This window comes from Orbicella franksi, chromosome 7, assembly GCF_964199315.1.
Source record: "Orbicella franksi chromosome 7, jaOrbFran1.1, whole genome shotgun sequence".
In the NCBI taxonomy this organism is placed as follows: Eukaryota; Metazoa; Cnidaria; class Anthozoa; order Scleractinia; family Merulinidae; genus Orbicella; species Orbicella franksi.
In genome coordinates this window covers 28,182,821-28,202,008 of record NC_138151.1, presented here as the reverse complement: position 1 = coordinate 28,202,008, position 19,188 = coordinate 28,182,821, and the positions used below count along the sequence as shown (strand labels likewise).

The 19,188-nt window shown below is 40.0% G+C and overlaps 2 protein-coding genes across 2 annotated transcripts; one reads left to right on the top strand and one right to left on the bottom strand.

The window, feature by feature from the left end:
* Positions 1-54: 54 nt before the first annotated feature.
* Positions 55-6,551, bottom strand: LOC145493537 (nuclear cap-binding protein subunit 2-like). Its single transcript, XM_081473043.1, has 4 exons — positions 6,301-6,551; positions 6,030-6,211; positions 2,767-2,905; positions 55-1,846 (listed from the first exon to the last, which is right to left on the bottom strand). Exons 1-4 carry the CDS (start codon positions 6,337-6,339, stop codon positions 1,733-1,735), a joined length of 474 nt encoding a protein of 157 aa, XP_081329169.1. The 5' UTR covers positions 6,340-6,551; the 3' UTR covers positions 55-1,732.
* Positions 6,552-7,239: 688 nt separating this feature from the next.
* On the top strand, positions 7,240-19,039 carry LOC145492844 (proton-gated ion channel-like). Its single transcript, XM_081472222.1, has 13 exons — positions 7,240-7,586; positions 8,140-8,279; positions 9,120-9,214; positions 10,765-10,838; positions 10,995-11,073; positions 11,805-11,911; positions 12,284-12,401; positions 13,386-13,444; positions 14,197-14,260; positions 15,410-15,553; positions 16,098-16,228; positions 17,302-17,419; positions 17,859-19,039. Exons 1-13 carry the CDS (start codon positions 7,300-7,302, stop codon positions 17,973-17,975), a joined length of 1,533 nt encoding a protein of 510 aa, XP_081328348.1. The 5' UTR covers positions 7,240-7,299; the 3' UTR covers positions 17,976-19,039.
* The last annotated feature ends 149 nt before the right edge of the window (positions 19,040-19,188 follow it).

Below are 19,188 nucleotides of genomic sequence, written 5' to 3'. Positions count from 1 at the left end.
AGAGAACTATTTTTTAATCTTATACTAACAGTAAGTTTACTCCAAAGTCCAACATTAGCAATGCCAAAATTTTATTGAAAAGAAATGGTAGAAAAAAACTTAATACATAAAATGGTTATTTTAAAGTGGTTACCACAGCTGTGAGACTTTAACAATTCCTGATTAAAATATTACGCCGTACTAAACAATGCACTGATGCTTCAGCATGCTTTATGGAGTAATAACACACGCGAGAAGTTTGGAGAACATGAAAGAAATCTAACAGTTGTTTGAGGTGCCGCTGAGAGCAACTCTTTTCTTCTTGAGTGATCTCTAAACTTCCCACATGCATCATAACTTGATGATGCACAGCCCAAAGCATAGCCTGCACTGCAGGTATTATTTTGGAATGGAACGCTCGATAGACCAGGTTTTTAATGCCACCATGTTGGATTGTAAATTGGACGCTTGACTGGTAGAGGGTTGGGGCAACCACAGATACCAAATCCAAGATGGTGGCCTAATACGAAAACTGCGCACTCGCGCACCAATAATACACCTGTGCTACAGGCTACCCAAAGCATGAATTGATTGTTTGAGAAGTAAAAATATGACTAATCCAGTCATGCAAAAAAAAAAAAAATCTCTCTGGTGAAGCAAAGTTGACTTGGGTCACCCCATAAGCATGCATCACTTGGTTATGACACACACTTACTTGCACTGAGTTTGATAGAGTGGGTTTGCTTGGTATGATGATTATGTTAAAAAACAACCTTCAAGTTTAAGTGGAAATATAGCACATCAACTACACAACCAGCAATAATTTATGTCTGAGACAGGGATGGTGATTTAATGGACAGGCTCGGAGGCCACTATCACCAGAACCTAGTTTCCATGTCACAAAAAATACCAGAGAGTTGGGATTGTGACTTTTTCCCAACTGTCCCAGATGTACCCAATTGGCCATTTTGGAGTTGTGCAGGGAACTGGGGTGAGTATCAGATTTTAACAAATCGATAAACTTGACACTACCACCACATGAAAGATCACATTCTGATTGGTCACTTGACCAAGATCGATACTTTTAATGTGAACAGAGGCCAAGCTATGGACCTTGAAACATGGTTCAAAATCCATACAAACATCTCTCATTTTGAGACAGCAACCCAAGCGCCCCCCATCTCTTTTGGTTCATTTGTTGATTTTGGAAAATAATATTTCGACTTTGGAAAATACTATTTAATTTTCATCTGGTTCTGGCTGGTAATGGTAAGCTCTCCTGGCCTATTCCCGACATACCAGATGATTTTGGAAATTTTTAGGAGTCAGGATTGTCTGTGACAATCAAGAAACAAATATGTAAAGCCTAACCCAACATCATGGGTGATTTTCCCAAAATGAAAACCAGCTTTAGCTGAGACACTGTCTGCCAAGCTAGTGAGCGATTATCGATGTAAACACGACAAGCCTGGGTTCCCTTTAAGGGATCTTCGCAAGTATTAAATTTCACTATTCTACACCTGTTCAGTTAAAACTTGTGTCTGACCAAAGCATGCAACATAATCTCCCCTTAGAATCTTATACTGATAGTTCTTATGTTGATAGTCATTCTTGTAGTGGCCACATCATTACATCTTAAGCAGACAGCATGAGCAACATCAAGAATCCATTCCTGCCTACACATGCTTGAACAACACAGGTATCCAGATCTTGCGTTAACCGTCAGATTACATTGAAACAACAGTGTTTCAAGTCATCGTTTTGAGTAAGCGACTGGGGGACTAGTTATAATTCCTGAGGATTGCTGGGCCTTCTTACCAAAGCCTCCTCTGCCAGGGTCGTAATCACTCCGATACTCATCTCGCACCTAAAATGTAACAAGATTTCAGGATACACAGTAACTCCATTTGTTAGTGGGCCCATGTCCTGTGCATCAGAGCATTTTTGAGCTGTCATTACTCCCACAGTGCCTCTCTTCATCCAGACGTGTACATGGGTAACTGTGGATTTAACCGGGGGATAACTGGGCAATGGACTAGCATCCCATCCTGGGGGGAGTAGAAATACTCCTTGTTGCCTCGTCCTTCTGAGGTGGGAGATAAGTGCTGGCCTGATGGGGCCACTATTCCTTTAGATTTGATACTAGACTATCATGTACATGTATTCCCAACAAGCATTACATATGGGTAATTGACCAAGATGACTAGATATTGGAAAAGTTCTTTTTTTGCATGTTAATGGCCAAGAAGGAGTCAGAGTCCAAAAACTTCCAAAAAAAAAAAAAAGAACAAGGCCAATATCCAGCATCTTGACTGAACAGGCTTGGTTGATGAAAGGATTTACTACATGGCTTTTGCCATAATTTTTCTTGTGGGATACAACAGGTAGTCTATTAAAGGGCTTATACAGTGTACTGTGGTATGAGTTTGAAGTGCTTTTTGTTTGACTGTTGTTCAGTACATTGAAAAGGTTTTATTATCAATTTTGTCAACAGTTGAAATTTCCGCATAATCCAGTGTCTTTTCCGCAAAATTGACGCATATTCCACATTTCCCCTCACAGAGTTCTGCATAATTTTTTATTTTTTCCCGCAACTTGTCAGACGGCATGCAAATAATAAGATGGTGTATTACCCCAAAAGTTTGCCTGGATGGATCCACTTAATATACATTGTACCTAGGCAGAAAGAGAAACTATGGCTGCTAGGCCATTGTGGAACTTAAGGATGCAGCAGTCAGCCTGGCATAGCCCCAAGTGGTTTGTGAGAAAGGACCTAGAAGTTCTTACCTGCCCTCCACTCTTTCCTCGTCCAAACTGACGTCCCTCTACAAAACCAGCATCCCAATCTGTACGTATAATGCGGTCATCAAGTCTTGTGCCATTAATGTACCACATGGCATTTTGCGCATCTTCACGTGCATAATATCTACAGCAAAGCTAAGATTTTGTGTTTTTACTTGTACAAGTGCTTTGAAATACATGTAAATACTTTCTACTTCTAAAGTAAACAAGAAGCTGTAGAAATTCTGGATCGTGTGTACTTATGGCATCTGTCAGCCAAGTATCAGTCAATATAATTGGCCGATATGTCGACCAAGCATCGGAAAACATATTGACTGAGCATCGGAAGACATATCGGCCAAGTATCAGCAGGTATGTCGACAGAAACTCAGTCGACATATCGACCAACTCGCAAGTCGGGCGACACTCGGCCAATACTTTACCAACACTCAGCTGACACTTGGCCAACACTATGCTCATTTGGTCAGCTCTTGTTACTGAGTTCTATCTTCTCTACTCAAATCCTGGGGAGGGGGGGGGCACTTTGCACATGAAAGGGTGGGGATGCTTGTCTGAAATTTTGAATTAAACCCCTACAGGACACCAATCATGGTGTGGCCCAGAAAAAAGACCATATTTAAAACATATTAAATGTATATTTTTATACTTCTTTGCGTGAAACCTTAAACAAGACAGTCATGGTTACATATGGGTTACATACTGTAATGAAACTGATATAGTGATTGCACGAGCTATGATGCGCGTGCTAAGAGGTATAACGGTTGTATTTGAACGTATACTCACAAGAGTTCCAAGACTAAGAGACGGTTATATGGTGAGTACGGGATGCGCAATGTACTCGTAATACAGCATATATAAGGGACTCATGTTATGGAGTGGCCTGTGTGTGTTAGTAGACTTGCCATGTACAAGTAAGCTAAACGTTGAGAGACGAGTAATTAAACCGTTGGCTGTTGGACTCCTTGACTGGAAGTTGTTGTCGCCCGCGCGCGTTACAATATGATGACATTTTGCTAAGAGCACCCTAAGTGAAACCAAAATCCAAACTTGACACCCCTAAGCCAGACGAAGAGCATCTCCACTCCTTTCATATGCAAGTCCCCCCCCCTTAACTCAAATATTGGATATCACAAATATTAAATAATCCTTACACCTTTGAGAGGGTCTTTTGGTGGCCGTCATCCGTTTTTAACATTTCATGCCAGCAACATCTATGTCAAAGACTCTTGACGGAAGTTTGAGCTGCATCCTTGCTCTATAAAATTTTATATATGAGCATAGGCGATAGAGACTCTTCTTTTGCGTCCCCTGTGGGTAAGGAGATGACTGCTATTTCAGCAAAACAACAGTTAACGATACACTGATACTACCAACAATTGACTGATACAGCACCAACTGTTGATCACAACATATCAGTCAAGGTGTCAGCTGAGTGTTGACTGACATACCGACCAAGTGTCAACTGATGATGTCGACCGACAGTCTATAGATCAACTTGAATAACATGCTGACCGATACTCGGCCGACTCTCGGCCGACTCTTGGCCGATATGCCAGCTGATATGTTGACTGATAGCAACAAAAATGCAGCTATTAGCGTTTGATAAGCTTATTGAAAAGCCACGTTTAACCAAAATTATAATAAAGTTTCCATATAATGTGCACTCTGATTGGCTGAAAGAGTGTGCTTTATCAGAAAACAGAGCACGGGTTGATTACAGTAAGTTGGCTTTCAAATTTTTGCTTCGGAATTTTGACAAATTTGCCAAATTAAGCATCCCCTGTGATTCAGACAAACGCAATGGAAACGAGCTATTTGTCTGTAGTAAATATGCTCACAAAAACCATTGCTAGCTACAGTAGTGTCAAAACTGTACTAAAATAACAGGTTTTGCTAGGTTCCCGCTGACAAAACATAGTGAAATAAACAAATTCTCAGCCTAAACAGTGCTTCGATAAAAGACACTATATTTGTTACGAAGGCGGAAATTATACTTAAGAAGTAAAACAGCGACAGAAAACAACAATTGAACTGTCTCTGTTTATGACGAGAAGCTTTATTTTTGTGAAAATGCTCAATTGCTCAAACAACACTCACATGCAGTGTAGTAATACTCGTTCTCCAGTCATCTCAGCGAAGTGAACCGACGAGTGGTCAGTGCAAAGCTTGCTCTGGTATTCTCTTCTGTGCTCAGAGTAGAACCAGTGGGAGCCATTTAGTCTTTCTAACTTTTACCCCAGTTCGGGCAATCTTGCTGCATGCGGCTACAAGCTGTAAATAACTGTAGCTCCTTTCAAATTCAACTTGACATTTCGCATTTTCATCCGCAAGCTTTGAGCTCCGCGTTTCATAATTTCCACTGGAAAAGTGCATGTTTTCATGGGCCACAATACGGCCAGATTCCTCTGGACTATAAACCTTCACCTGCCTTTAGATCTATATCTAAAAATTAACTTAAAAGCGAACTTTGAAGGCATCGTTCTTCTCTTGAAAGCCGCTCAAACTACTTGAAACTGAAAGCTTAGCAGAAGTCCAGTTTGTGATTGACAGTTGTCGCTTCGTTAGCCAATCAAATTATTTGAACAATTCTAACAAGGATTGTAATTGGCCTACTTTAGCGTGCTTTATTAGAGAACAGTGCAAGGCTGACGCCACTTTCGTTCGTTTGGAAAATAAAGTTTGGTTTGAAAATTAAGCCAAATGCGTGGGGAAATTATTGAATTCTTTATCATAAAGCAAATAAAGAAGCCTCAACTGTGCTCTGTTCTGTTGTAAAGCACTTAGGAAGCGGTAGAGCACTCAAGAAGTAGGGAAAAGCACTTGACTACATCTTGTATTTTCCCCTACACTTCTTTCGTGCTCTACCGCTTCCTGTGTGCTTTACAACAGAACAGAGCACAGTCGAGGCTTCTTTATTGTTAAGCAATGGGCCATTCCTTTTAATATCTGCACCCCCTCCCCCCTAGTGATGACCTTTGAATTTCTTTCCTCAGAAAAGTAAATTTCCCCCGCAAAGAAAGGAAGATCAAAGTGCCGACACAGTTCCCCCTTTCTGAATTGAAAAAAGATCAAAGGCACCGACACAGTTACCACCTCAGAAGCGGCGTTTAAAGGCCTCCCGTTCCCCTCAGATTTCCTTAACAATGGCGGGGGGGGGGGGGTGGACGGATAAAATCATGATAAAGTGTAAAAAAACCCACAAACTTTCATAGGCCATAAACAAACCTTATTTCAACAGAAAAGGATACTCAACAAAGCAGAATCCACAGGGAGTCTTCTTAACCTTATCCAGTCCCATAACAATCCTTTTTAAGTCTCCTGCACGCGAAAACAGCTCGTATATTTGTTCTTCAGTAGTGTAAAATGATAGATTTCCAACATATAATGTGCAACTTGTTTCTAGCATCCTTTCGAGCTCATTACGTGTGCCCTGGAAAAAGAAAGGACGAAAAGGAAACCCTTCATCCACTAGGAGAGTCCACTTGTTTAATGAAAAGGTAAAGGAAACAAGATTATTACCTTAAAATGCTGATCCCGATAAGCGCTTAGTTCCGCCATCTTGTTTCGGGAAGACAAAGAAGTAAATCCTTGATATATGGTGATTGTTTTGTCCTGGCAATGTTAGAGGGGAAACCGCTGACCACTCTTTGACATTGATTCTGATCATTGCGTTCGCAGGCTAGATCGCTGAGGTCAATAAGTGTAATTTCGTAGTTTGTTGTTGGTTCTCGCCTTGCTCCGAGGGTTTTTCTGCGAGTTCTCCGGCTTTCCTCCTTCCACAAAAACCATCGTCTCCAAATTCCAATTCGACCAGGATAGAGCACCCGCATGAAAAACAACGAAGGCTGGTGTGGCTTCCTACCTAGATATTGTTTTTTCTTTTCTTTTTTTTTTTTTTAATTTATCCAGCCCAGAATTGCCTATGAATGTAAGCCAAACTCCAATTTTTTTTCCATTTAAAAATGATTAATTTAAATAGACAAGGTTGCGTAAAAGGATTTTTTAAACTACATTGTCTTCTATTTCAAATTCTTAGAATGCTCATTCAGCCTTTTATTTGATTTATTTTCTTTATTATTTTATTTTTACGCACTCTTAGGCCAGCTAGACAAGCTGAATTATAAGGGATTAATTTCGAGTGAAATGCTCGCAAACACAGTGGGTCACCGGTGGCGAACTATTCCTGTGGTTTGTTTTCAATTCAGCTAATAAATAATGCATACAATGAAAGTCAAATGTTAAGTCGTATTATTTTAACTGTAGCCGTAGTTTCAAAGTCTGAACGTTTCATTCACACAAAATTAAAATAAACTTTTTGTTTTATAAGGGAAATTCCTTCTCCAGGAAAGCCACTATTTTTGGCGGGAACGTTCCGACCAATCACGTCTTATAAATAACGTCATTTACAATTGCGGGACATGCGTGGCTGCGCGTTATCGAAACGAGGAATTCCTGTTTTTCGCATTTCACCTGCTTGAAGATAAATTTAAGGGAAATTTCCGTAAAAGTTTAGTCATAATGCCTTCAAATGGGATTTTAAATAGTTTGTGTATTATTGTAGGGATTTTAATTTCGTCAAAGCTCTGCTCTTCCGTTGCTGAAGTCGACGACGAAGATTGTTTATCTCGAGGACGAAATTGCACTTGGTGTTTGAGTGATGGAAATTGTGGATTTTGCGACAAATGCGGTGATCATTGCCACAAACCAGGAGCGATCCATTCGCTAGAGAACTGTACGAACTGTGCTTCTTGTATTCCTGGCAATCTTGCAGGTTCGAAGAAGGGCTATGATTGCAGGGCAGAATGGTGAGGAATATAAACTGGGCTAGGTTAATGTCCTTTACACTTCAAACTTCAACGCGGAAATTAAAGTTTATACTATCACGCTTGACTGGAAATCACGTTGCGTGGTTTTCGTTTTTTTCTAAACTTCATCTTTATGTTCATGTGTCATTTAGAACAGTTTTCGTGACCTTACCGCTTTGCCCCTCTCGGTTTGTTAGTGATGGCGTGAGTTCATCTCACGCCGTTTTCGAGTCTTTATTTATTTTACCGGTAGAGTTGTGATTTTCTTTCTGTGAGATTTAAGCTTAATATTTTAACACTGAACATTTCATGCCTGACTGAAACGTACCCAAAAATCAATTCTGGTGAAATCTTTCGCTTTCTTTTTTTTTCACAAAACCCCAATTCACATGACTCTTCATGTATTTCGACAGTAAGGTCCTTTGTTATTGTTGCAATATTCGTCACAGTATGGCATGGCTTGTATATCCTAAATAAATTCAGTTCCCAGAGTTGCAGGCATTAGTGAATAAAAAATGCACCATCTTGCTATTATTATTCATTTTCTTGCCAGGTATTATTATGAGAAATGCCCTGAGGTTGTCAGCGAGCAGAAGACAGTGTATGTAGAGATTGCTCTTTATCTTATCAATCTCCACTCTGTGGATCTGAAAGCTGGTACCTTCCATGCTGACTTTTATTTAAACTTCAAAGGTATGAAAATTATTTAAGAAATAGAAAACATGAAAACATGTTTCTATCAAGTTTTAGTATAAATCTACTAGCATTCTATCATGAATACCATTCTCTGATTGGCTATGCTACTCACTATCTATTCTGTGATAGATGGTGAGTAGCGTAGCAGTGTGCGCTTGTTAACAAAATGACAGACACTTCTAGGTGTTTTTGAAGTGTCTGTAAAGAGGATTTAGATAAAGTTTTAAACAGCTAGTAGATTTATACTGAAAGAATTTGATTATTCGCTCTTGATTTCTATGCGTAATAGTTGACTTGGGCTGCGCCCTCGTCAACTATCACATGATAGAAATCTTGAGCTCATAATGGAAGTCTGAAGAGAAGGAGAAATGCTGTGGGAACAGGAGCCAACAGGAAAGCGTAATTTCCACAGCGTTTAATTTGAGTTCTTCCAAAATTCAACATCAACAGCTTGACATGGTTGTTCTGACTGTGTTCCTATCAAGACAGAGAAACACAATTTTAAACCTGATCAGCATGCATGTTTTCTTTGGGCTATTCTCTAATCATTAATAAAAATATCTTCCTAATATTGATAGCTTAACTAAGAGTTATTACAGCCATCAGTGACAGATGTACTCAAAAGAAGAAGGGCCCTAGTTAGAAACAATGCTTTTTGGAAAATGGGTCCTAATGTCTTACTCATAAGGGAGGTCCATCTCTCCTGGACCCCTCTCTGGATTCTCCACTGCATGGCTGGCTCTACTGAACAGGGAAATAATAATTTAACAGCTGGGGTGATTTGACACAATCAAGCTAAGTATAAATTATTAGAAGACTTCTCTTTTGTGTACACAGTTCCTGAAGGTCAAACAATGTACACAAAACAGAAATGTAAAGATGGCCTTCGAGGAGCTTGCTTTGAGCTTGTTAATGCTGCAGGCCAAGCCGAGGTTAGTAGATGGAAGCTTATATTTTTCTTCTTTGCTTATCCTAAGCCTAGAAATTTAAACTCTTTGCTAATTTGGGTATATAAGGTACATTTCCTTAACGAACTTAAGATAAGAAAAGTGTAACATGTAGAATTAACAAAAAGGTTTGCAATATGTACATGTGACAACTGCATCTCTGCTTCAGACTCCCTGCTATTGTATGGTAATGGAAAGTAAATTCTTAGAGTCTACATTTGATTGACCTTACTCTGGAGCAATGTAACTCCATATAGCTCTTCAAGTGGGTATACTCTTTGATTTTGGATTATGCAGAATAAGTTGTTTTGGGAAATATCCATACCCCCTATCTCCCTTCCAGAAAAATCCCTCTGGAAATTCCAGTTTTTATTAATACTTAATCCTTTGCAAAAATTTGGTTTTTAAGACCCCCTCCCCTTTGGTATTTCCAAAACCGTTGGGGTGGGTATGGATATTTTCTGGAACCACACACTGTGTGCTAAACATTAACCACAACAAGTGGAAACAGAATAAATGATCTGGAATAAGGAGTCACAAAGACTTCTTTTTTGCATTAACCATTTTACAAAAACAATAAAAAAAGGTAACCGTTGAATGGTTTATGGTAGTTCATGGTGAAACTAACAGTCAAACCTGCACAGAAAACAAACTGCTTTGCAAGACGTGTGGCACTCTATCTTAGACACTGAAATTAATGCAAAAAAGAGGAGATTTGTTTAGCTAAGAGAAGGCGCTGCCCAGATGCAGCTGAAAAGCAGACTTGTGTCTCAAAAGTTGCCCACATTCAAATTTAGTTGGTGTAAAGTCACCTTATCAGAATTTAAGCTAGAACTAGGAATTTTATTGTCTACCCTGAAAATGCAGATGTATTTCTGGTTGTTGCTATGTATGTATGTAATTTGTTTACCCATGGAGCACCAAGGAGTTCACAAGAACTCGTTCAGAAATGCCAGTGCATTCCCGGATCGAATTGGAACTTGGATATGTTGGTTTTTGAGGAGAGGAGAAACTGGAGTATCTAGAGAAAAACCTCTCAGAGCTGAGAAGAAAACCAACAATGAACTCAACCCACATATGATGCTGGGTCAGGGAATTGAATGCGGGACACATTGGTTGGAAGCAAGCACTCTCACCACTGCGCCATGCCTGCTCCTTGTCTCTGCTGAAAGCAACAGCCAGAAATGTATCTGCACTTGTGAGCAAGGAATTGTCTCAATGCACGCTAATTTGAACTAATAATCAGTGTTAGCCTGTTCAAGGCTCTTGATTGTTCTGTGGGGAAGGTCAAAAAAGCGAGTGGGTGACAAGCGTGATCTGGCAGAGAAAAGGAGAAGGCAGGAGTGTGCGGAATAAGGTTTATAAAACAATGTTTACAGGCTCTTCCACCCTTTCTTTTCCTGTCCCAGACCCCGCTTGCTGCCGTGCACTTTTTCAATTATCCCAATGACCGAAAGCCTGGAACAGGTTAGGTCAAAGTAAAATCACAGTTAAATAATATGAAATAGTGACAATGATGATTGAATTTCTTTCAGGTGTCTAGTCATGAAGGAAAGTATTTTAGGGTGAAATCAGCTTTTAACTTTGCTGCAGATCTTCAAGACTATCCGTGAGTGCACTAAATATCTTGCTTATCAGAAGACAATAACAGCTTTATTTATCCCTTATTTTTTTATTTATTTATATAAATTAAATTAAGATCAGGACAAGAGATAGTAGCTTTAAAAAAACCTGAAAATAATAGTATATTTGATTTTTGCATTAGCTATGACAACCAAACATTGAAAATTGTCATCCAGGACATGGAAATGACTGCAAAGGAGCTCAGGTGGAAAGTAATGCAGGTAAAAAATCTTAAATTTATGATTTATTTTCTCCATTGTCGTATATTGTAAACTGCCGCTTATAAGCCCTGGGCCTATACAACTACATAAGGGCTTTTAGATCAGCAAGTATGAACAGAGGGGCTTACATCCAAGGGAGGCTGATAATGGAATAAAAAACCCGATTGGAAACGAGCTATAGCAGAACATGTTGATCAAAATAGGTTTTTCATTTACTGCTAATTAAGCTTTAAAACATCATAATACAACGAATTCAAAACAAGGAAAGTTAGAGGAGGGCTTATATCCGCGGGGGCTTGTAACAGGATGTAATTTCTGGTTTACACGTAGATAGGTCAATAACCAGCGGGGCTTATAAGTGGACGGGCCTATAAGCGCTAGTCTTCTTGTCTTTTTACAAAATGTCTAGCACAATGTTTTTGTTTTCTTCTCTAATTCTGTCTCGTTTTAATAGCTGCATGGGAAATAATTTTTTCAAAAGTACATCTTGTTTTAGGAAAGAGGAATTGAAATAATTTTTTTGTGCGCAATGTTGCACGAGAATGCTAGTTTTCACTGCTCAAGCTAACCTGTGATCAGGCGTTCTTTTTTTTTTTTTTTGATGAACGAAAGAACCCTTGATTGCAGGTCACCACATGCTCAATCCTATAGACACATGGTTCAGCAAACACTCTGTGAATTCCTGCGCCGAACGTATATGCCCTGTTAATGTCTTTTTAATTCCTTATTAGGGCTCCGATGACAGCGATTTCAAATATCGTGGTGGTGTATCTCCTACTCTTAACTACACTGGCTGGTTGTTTGACACTAACTCTTGGTCACAGATGGTGTATGAAAGGTACCTCTCTTTCAGCCCCTCCCCACAAGAAACCTACAAAAGTTATCATACACAAAAATTCTATGATCTAAGATTTGTGGCGAATTTGTAACGTTTCGTTACCTTGGTTTTGTTTTGTCTTGTATACACGACTCGTGAATCCGTCACTCAAAATGTATCGTTAAAGTAAAAACATCGCAAGACTGACAGACGAAAACTTTAACACTTAAGATATTTTAAGATGTACCTTTGTTGTAAATCAAAACGTTGTAAACTGTAACAAAGGCTTCAAACGCCCCCAAAATGTCGAAAACCTCGTTGAATTCCCATAAGAATCTGAAAACTATGCTTAACGTTGACTTTACGTTTGTGTTTTTTTTTATTGTTTTACAGATATAATCCATTTTTGGATCAAGGCGTTTCTCGTTACGAATTTCTCTTTCACATGAGAAGACACAAGCGAGCCGCGTTTTTCAAGATATTTTTACCGCCATTGTTTATAGTACTTGTGGTAAGTGTAGTAAAAACGTTGGTTAAGGCCCTTCTCTGCTCGCACGCGTGTGTCATAAAGTTGTGTATATTTATTTTGGGATAACCTGCAGAAAACACAACATTAAGTAGACAGATAGTTATTTACCTTCAAGCCCAAAGATCTTGAAATTTTGTGGAAGTAAAATCCAGAACAGAAATGTTTAGCACCGACTCTTTCGGTTGGTCGCGACTGATTCCGGTAAAATTCTACCATTATTCGGTGAAGGTCGTCTTTCTCATCTCATCTAAACCACATGCGAGTTGCAAAAAACTATGTTAGACCGTTTGGCATATTTCGTTCTTCAAGAGAACAGTTTTCTCTCAAATGCTTTAAAAAACGCCGTTTTGGGCCGTCTAGAGTGCTTTTTAAAGCTCTGTAGGCTAATTTTAGGCTGCGCTATGAATTTTATTATTTGTTTGGTGTCTTTGGTCATTCTAGGGAACTGAGTCCCCTCTCTTTTCTGTCCATTTCCCGAAAACCTTACCAACTGTGTCACCACCCCTACCCACGGGAATTTTATACTCTCTCCAGTTTCGCTCGCATCAAGAGATCAAGATGGCGGCCCGTCGAGCTCAACGATCGACATCTACGATCTCACGGAAAAATAGGGGACTGTGAACAGTCCATTGTCTTTCCAAAAATCATCGCTGACCTTTTTTCGGTCATTTTTATCAATCCGAAAACAACAACATATCACAAAAGTTCGAGGTGACAATTCTCTTAAGAAAATCTGAGGGGATTTAAGGCCTTCCGAACAGAGAATTTACCGAAACTATTCGAAGGGTGTCCCTGGAAGTCCAATTTCACTGAATGAATTTTACAGTGCGGAACATATAAGGGCGGACAGATTTTTTCATAAGTTGAGATATCCCATTTCTGTCACCGAATCAATGGCGAATTGTGTTACTTGTGTGGCTGCTGAAAGTTATATCCACTCTCGGTTTTTCCTTTTTTCCTCTACAGGTGTGTTTTTCATTTTCTATACCACCAAATGACGCTTCTATGCGACTGTGGATTGATGGGTAAGTTCAGTTGGGTTTGGGATTTTTTTCTATTGGAAGTACTGAAACTATTTATCTCAGAAGCAAGTCTACGCTTTTTCTGTGGCTGAGCAAAAACATGGCAAACCTTTGGAAAACAGGGAAATTGTTTTGCCAATTTTGCGTGAAACACGAATATTTTACAGGAAACAAGGGCTGTAAAACGCGCCAAATTACAGCGGTTTTCAACTGTTGAATGTAATTTAATAGGGTTTTGCTTTGGGTTACTGACACTCTATTGGTTCAAAGAAAAACTCTTGCACCGTTCTCAGTCTCTATCCAATCACAGCCATCATGCTCTTTTCTCGACCAATCCGGAGCAAAATCAAAGCCAACGCTGAATTGGCTTACGCCCGTGGCACGGATTGCATGTTTTCGCTTCGAAGTCTGATTGGTTCATCCGTTTAATTTGCGTTTGCTGTGATTGGCTCTTTGGTCTGCATTGGTTGAATGCTGAAAGTGCTCGAGTCTGCATGGTCAACATTTCGTTTTCTCGGCGGACAAACGAGGAACGCATTTGTTGCGGAAGAAATTTCGCAAACATTTTTGCTCAGCGAAAACAATTGCGGCGTCCCGAGCAAACCTTGTGTCAGGATTAAGATAAACAGAAACACCATTGTACCTTAGTTAATTAGTCGCAGATATTCCCACAGCAATGTTTTTCTTTTTCAGTTTAACGGTCACCCATTTGTCAATTGTTTATTCGTTGTTTTGTTTTCTTTATTTTTTCGCAGTTCCTTGTTAGTGTCCGCCGTTATGTTTCATGCTACTGTCAGTGAACAAACTCCTGATACCCCGGTGAGTTTTCTCGTAGTGTTATATCTGAAAAATTGGAGCTACAACAATTGATAATTAAAAGTTATTACACGTGCGCCATTCGGATATGAGGCCCCATCCACACTACACCGGAGAAATTTGAAAACACAGCTTTATTTCCACGGTTAAGCCTACCGTCCACACTAATCCGTCACGACAACGGAGTGTTTTCAAAAACACTCTTCAAACTGGATGAATTTGAAAACGCGGGCTTCTAGTGTGTTTTAGTGTGGACGGAAAACTTTTTGGAAACAGAGCTTTTCGAAAACGCTGACGTTACGATAATCAAGTCATTTCCCTGCCTGAGTTTTCCTTGGACGCAAATCCAGAATGGCCGGTGATTGCTACGTTTTCAAATTTCTCCGGCGTAGTGTGGACGGAAAACATTTGATGTGCTTTCGGAGTGAAAACACCGTTTTCAAATTTCTCCGGCGTATTGTGGACGGAGCCTGAGGAGATAGATAGCCAACAAGTCGCGTAGCACCGAGCTGGCTATAACATCTCACTTGATCCAACAAGGGCCGGTGGAATGACTGTTTTATTAAAAACTCCCCCAAAATATAGAAAACAAAATAAAAATGAAAACGGCTCCAGAAATTTCGCGCACGCTTACCATATTTGTAGAGCATGGTGTTATTACCAGAGAAATTATAAGAAACGCTGTTGATTATCAGTCTATTTTGCTCGCAGCAGAAAAGAAATCCCACAATAAGTATAGGTAGTATTATATTGTACGCGTAATGTTTGAAAATCTCTCACAATTGCAATCAATGTCGAAGAAATTGGAGAACATATTACGTCGATCACTGATATATCGAAAAAGTTTGAACATGATAACATTTTAGTATAAATCTACTAGCGTTCTATCACGAATGCCGTTCTCTGGCTACGCTACACACTATCTATTCTGTTGAAGATAGTGAGCAGTGTAGCAGTGTGCGTTGGAGGCTGCTTCTTTGCGTTTTCTAAGAGTCTTTGAAGAGGATTTAGATTAAAGTTTTCTATCGCGTGATAATTGACGAGGGCGCAGCCCGAGTCAATTATCACGCGATAGAAATCTCGAGTTCGTAATCTAATTGATAAAAACATCTTCCCAGGCAAATGCGTGTTTTTGTGTTTTCTCATTTGCAGGAGCTGACTTTAGCTGACCGTTTTATGGTTGGAGTTTATAGTTTTATCTTCGCGTCGTTCATTGTGACAATAGTTATGTTGAGACTCCAACGAGAAAACTACTACTACTTTGCCGATGTATTTTATAGTTACACAGAATGGCTGGTAAGAATCATTTTGAATTGAATAGCTAAAGGTCGACAAGGGCTCAATTAACACTGCCTGAATTCGTAGTTAAAACGGAAAGTCAAGCCAGGGTTTTATTCCTGTCTTTTTTAAGCGTTCAGTTAAAGCTAGTATCAGGGGAAAGTCAGGGAATTTTGAAAAGTTATGTCTGTGGAAACCATGTCATTTGCGAGGTCTGGACCGATGCTGGCAGTCCGCCAAGGCTGCCCTATGGGCTTAGGTTACTGGTGCCCATTCTTCCTCTTTGGTGGTGAGAAAGTGACCAAAACGCATCAAAAAGTCCCTATTGAGCGCTCAGACTAAAGTTTTCCATCTTGAGTCCATCGTGTTATTTTAAGCATTAGTTTCCGCTTCTCAAACGGCTGACAAGTGAAAAATGATAAGATATCATCTGCTGGTAGACCGATTATCGGTTTGTCTTTTTTGAATGGCCAATTATATCAGAAGCACCCGACTGGCTCCCAATTCTTTTTTACAGAAGCTTGTTTCTGATATTTGTGTGTTGTTGTTGTTTTGTTTGCAGGTCTGGTTTACCGCGCCGACATTCTTCTTCTTTCTCTACTACGTGAATTTATCTCTGTACCATGTACTGCTTTATGAACTTCTTGTCGCTGTCTTGTCGCTCACACTTAACAGATTCGTCTCTTGTCTCAAGTAAGAACTTTGATCCAGTCGGGAGGGGTGAGGAAGCGGGGGGGGGGGGCGGGAGGAAGTGGTCGGTAATGGGGGAAGGAGGATGGAAAAAGAAAAGAGACAGTTTTCTGTTTCCGTTGTCGTGTGTAGTCTATTTTTGTTTTAAGGGATGGTTTCACGGCTTAGCCATTCGATTTCATTTCTTGAGGAAAAACCAAAAGCCTGCGAAAATTTCCCTTTGAAAATTTTATGGTCGGTCGAAAAAAAAAACGCCGCAATGGATGTGATATCACTCATAGGAGCTCCGTTAACATGTCTTCCATTCACTACCCAATTCCATAGTTTGTGAGCCAATCAGGTGCGAATGATAAATTCGGCGTGCAATACTAACTGCGAAAATTCCTGCCTAAATCCACTGACATTTTCTGTGAAATCTGGGCATCAGTCATTCTGCGTCCAAGGTGACCTGCACCTCTTTAAAACCTAATTTTTTGTTGTTGTTAATCTTCACTTCTTTTGTTCTTGTGGCTAGAGGCGTTGTTTGTATTGGTTACTTATTGTTTCGTTTGGCCAATTATAACAAACCTTGTAAACGGTACAGGTCGCCCCCTGCGCGCGTCGACAGATTATAGTCTGTGCTTGGTAGACTACATATGATTCCGCAACAAACCGATAAAGGCACTTCATGCTCACGCAATAGCTTGCTTATGCATTGAACGGTGAAGCCATTCCTATAAGTGAAAGCATGTTGATGTTTTGAATGGATGGAAAAGGGACGAAAGAAGTGCAGACACGAATTCTGTCACCCCTCAAAAGGTACCTATTCTAAACCAAAAAGTTCCCGTGCGAGCGATGTTCTCTCTAAATTTCTTGAGTCATAGCTATGTAATTAATCTTTTATAACCAAGCTTGCTCGGAGCCGACAAGGGAGAATATCGGTCTTTGGTCTTTTCATGCTTGGCAAGTTGTCGCTGTGCTCGATCTCTCCTGTCAAGATGGCCGATGCTCTCCCAAAGTGGCCCTCGTGCTTGGTCAATGCTATATACACAAAACAGCTTGTCTTTTAATTCAGGATTGTTTATTTTTGTTCGCAGATCCCGTTTGTTCAGGTTACTAAGGTTTGACAGATCATCTGGTACGAGTTGTCAAACGCCACTGGAAGAAACTGCTAATACGCGAGGCGATGGGTATTTTCAACTAACACAAGATGAGGTGAGAAAGAAAGAAAAAAAGAAAGAATCATTGCAAAGCTTTCTTGTAGAATGTAGATCCTGCAGCCAGGCTATCTTAGAATGTCATAATTGTGAAGGTGAGATAATTATCTGTTTGCCACCACCTCAAAGCGCCAACCCACTCGGATCCCGCCCAAAAAAGCCTCTGGCGCTCGTTTCCCGCCAAAAAAGCGCCTGCTGCTGATTCCCTGACAAATACTTTGTCCAATTAGAGAGTAGATAGTGCTAGCCGCAGTAAATTTGCTAGCAGCACTGCTGACGATACAATGTCAGCTTTTCTCGAGTTTAAGTCTGAAAATGGCCCTTACTTGCCCTGTATTTTTACGGTGAGATCTAATAAGCATTTCTCCCGTTACCACTTTATTAACATTACACGGAAACGCTCACCACTGTATTCTCTTTTTGGTGTTGTTTCATAGGAGTCGGAACTGTCATTAAATTCGGCGGCGTGTAAACCGTGTTTCCCTGGTAACCGTGACAACACGTGCGAATCTCCTTGTCCGAAACAGCAACCCACACCAAATAAGAAAGCTTGACAAACTGGACTGCGTCGAACAAAAGGACGATTTAATTTCAATTTTCTTTCCTATTTTGGCTGGATGTGCCCCAATAACGAACATCGAAAAATTAGCAATGGACACGAAGACTCTGAAAATTTGCAATGAGTATATTGGGAGAAACAAACAGGAAAGAAGAGAGGAGAGAATTTTCTCGCAACCCTTTGGTATTAACGAGAAGAGCGAGAAAATGGTCCTGATTTCTTTCTCTTCGCATCAGTGAACAACACAACTTTGAACTTTGAATGGAGAGGATCTTAATGTTATATAAAATCGAGTTGCCATTGTCTTTAATGTACGGAAACATGGCGGAGAACTTTGAACCGCGATGAAATATACGACCGAAAGTTTCTAGCTTCATGTTGCAGGTGCTCTCACTTTTACCTTGTGCCACACCCCTGCAAAAAACTGTCCTCACCTTGCAGTTTACGGGTACAGGTTCGTTTTCAGTTTAAAGCGATGTGCAAGGTTTTGGTTCAACTATTACTAGCATGTGAATTAGATGATTTTGTTTATTGTGAAGCGACTTGGAGTAGTATTCCTACTTCCACTGGGTGGGATACTAGTCGAACACAGGGAAACCCCCTCCTCTCCCCCCACATTTTTTGTCAAGTAGCCATGTTAGTTCGTAATTGCCTGATTTTAAGCCGAAAAGGACTAGGTACGAGTCTACAAATTATGGGATTGGCAGTTATTGATCCACAGTCATAAAGTGCACACCAAACTTTACAAAATCCCCAAGTTTGGTGCAAATAGACCCAATAGTAAGCAAGATACAACCATTTGAAAACATCAAAATTTACAAAAAATGTATCGCCATCCCGACGCTGTGTCCGGAGGACCAAATATTTGTGTAATTTTGGCGTTTTTAAATGGCTGTATCACAGTCAAAACTAGCCTGATTAACACTAAACTTGGGGATTTTGTGAATCTCGGTGTGCTCTTTCTGACTATGTGGATCAATAGTTGCTAATCACATAATTTACAGACTCGTACCTAGTCGTTTTCGGCTTGAAATCAGGCAATGACAACCAAATCCGATTAGTCCAATTCATGCAGTTCGTTCCCTTCTTTCTTTTTCTGCCAGAAAAAGTAGACCAGCGTCCTCTTTTAACTTATCGACACTTCAAGGAGGGTAGTCTGCGATTTTTGTTCCATTTCAGGAAAGATCTTAATTCTTTAAATAAAGATA

Excerpts from the sequence above, each read along its gene's own strand:
- LOC145492844 (XM_081472222.1), top strand. The coding sequence starts at position 7,300 with ATGCCTTCAAATGGGATTTTAAATAGTTTGTGTATTATTGTAGGGATT. Across the intron at positions 15,554-16,097 it reads ATAGTTACACAGAATGGCTG|GTCTGGTTTACCGCGCCGAC; the intron begins GTAAGAATCATT and ends TTTTGTTTGCAG. Across the intron at positions 16,229-17,301 it reads AGATTCGTCTCTTGTCTCAA|ATCCCGTTTGTTCAGGTTAC; the intron begins GTAAGAACTTTG and ends TTTTGTTCGCAG.
- LOC145493537 (XM_081473043.1), bottom strand. The coding sequence starts at position 6,339 with ATGGCGGAACTAAGCGCTTATCGGGATCAGCATTTTAAG. Across the intron at positions 6,212-6,300 it reads ATCGGGATCAGCATTTTAAG|GGCACACGTAATGAGCTCGA; the intron begins GTAATAATCTTG and ends TTCTTTTTCCAG. Across the intron at positions 1,847-2,766 it reads GAGGAAAGAGTGGAGGGCAG|GTGCGAGATGAGTATCGGAG; the intron begins GTAAGAACTTCT and ends GTTACATTTTAG.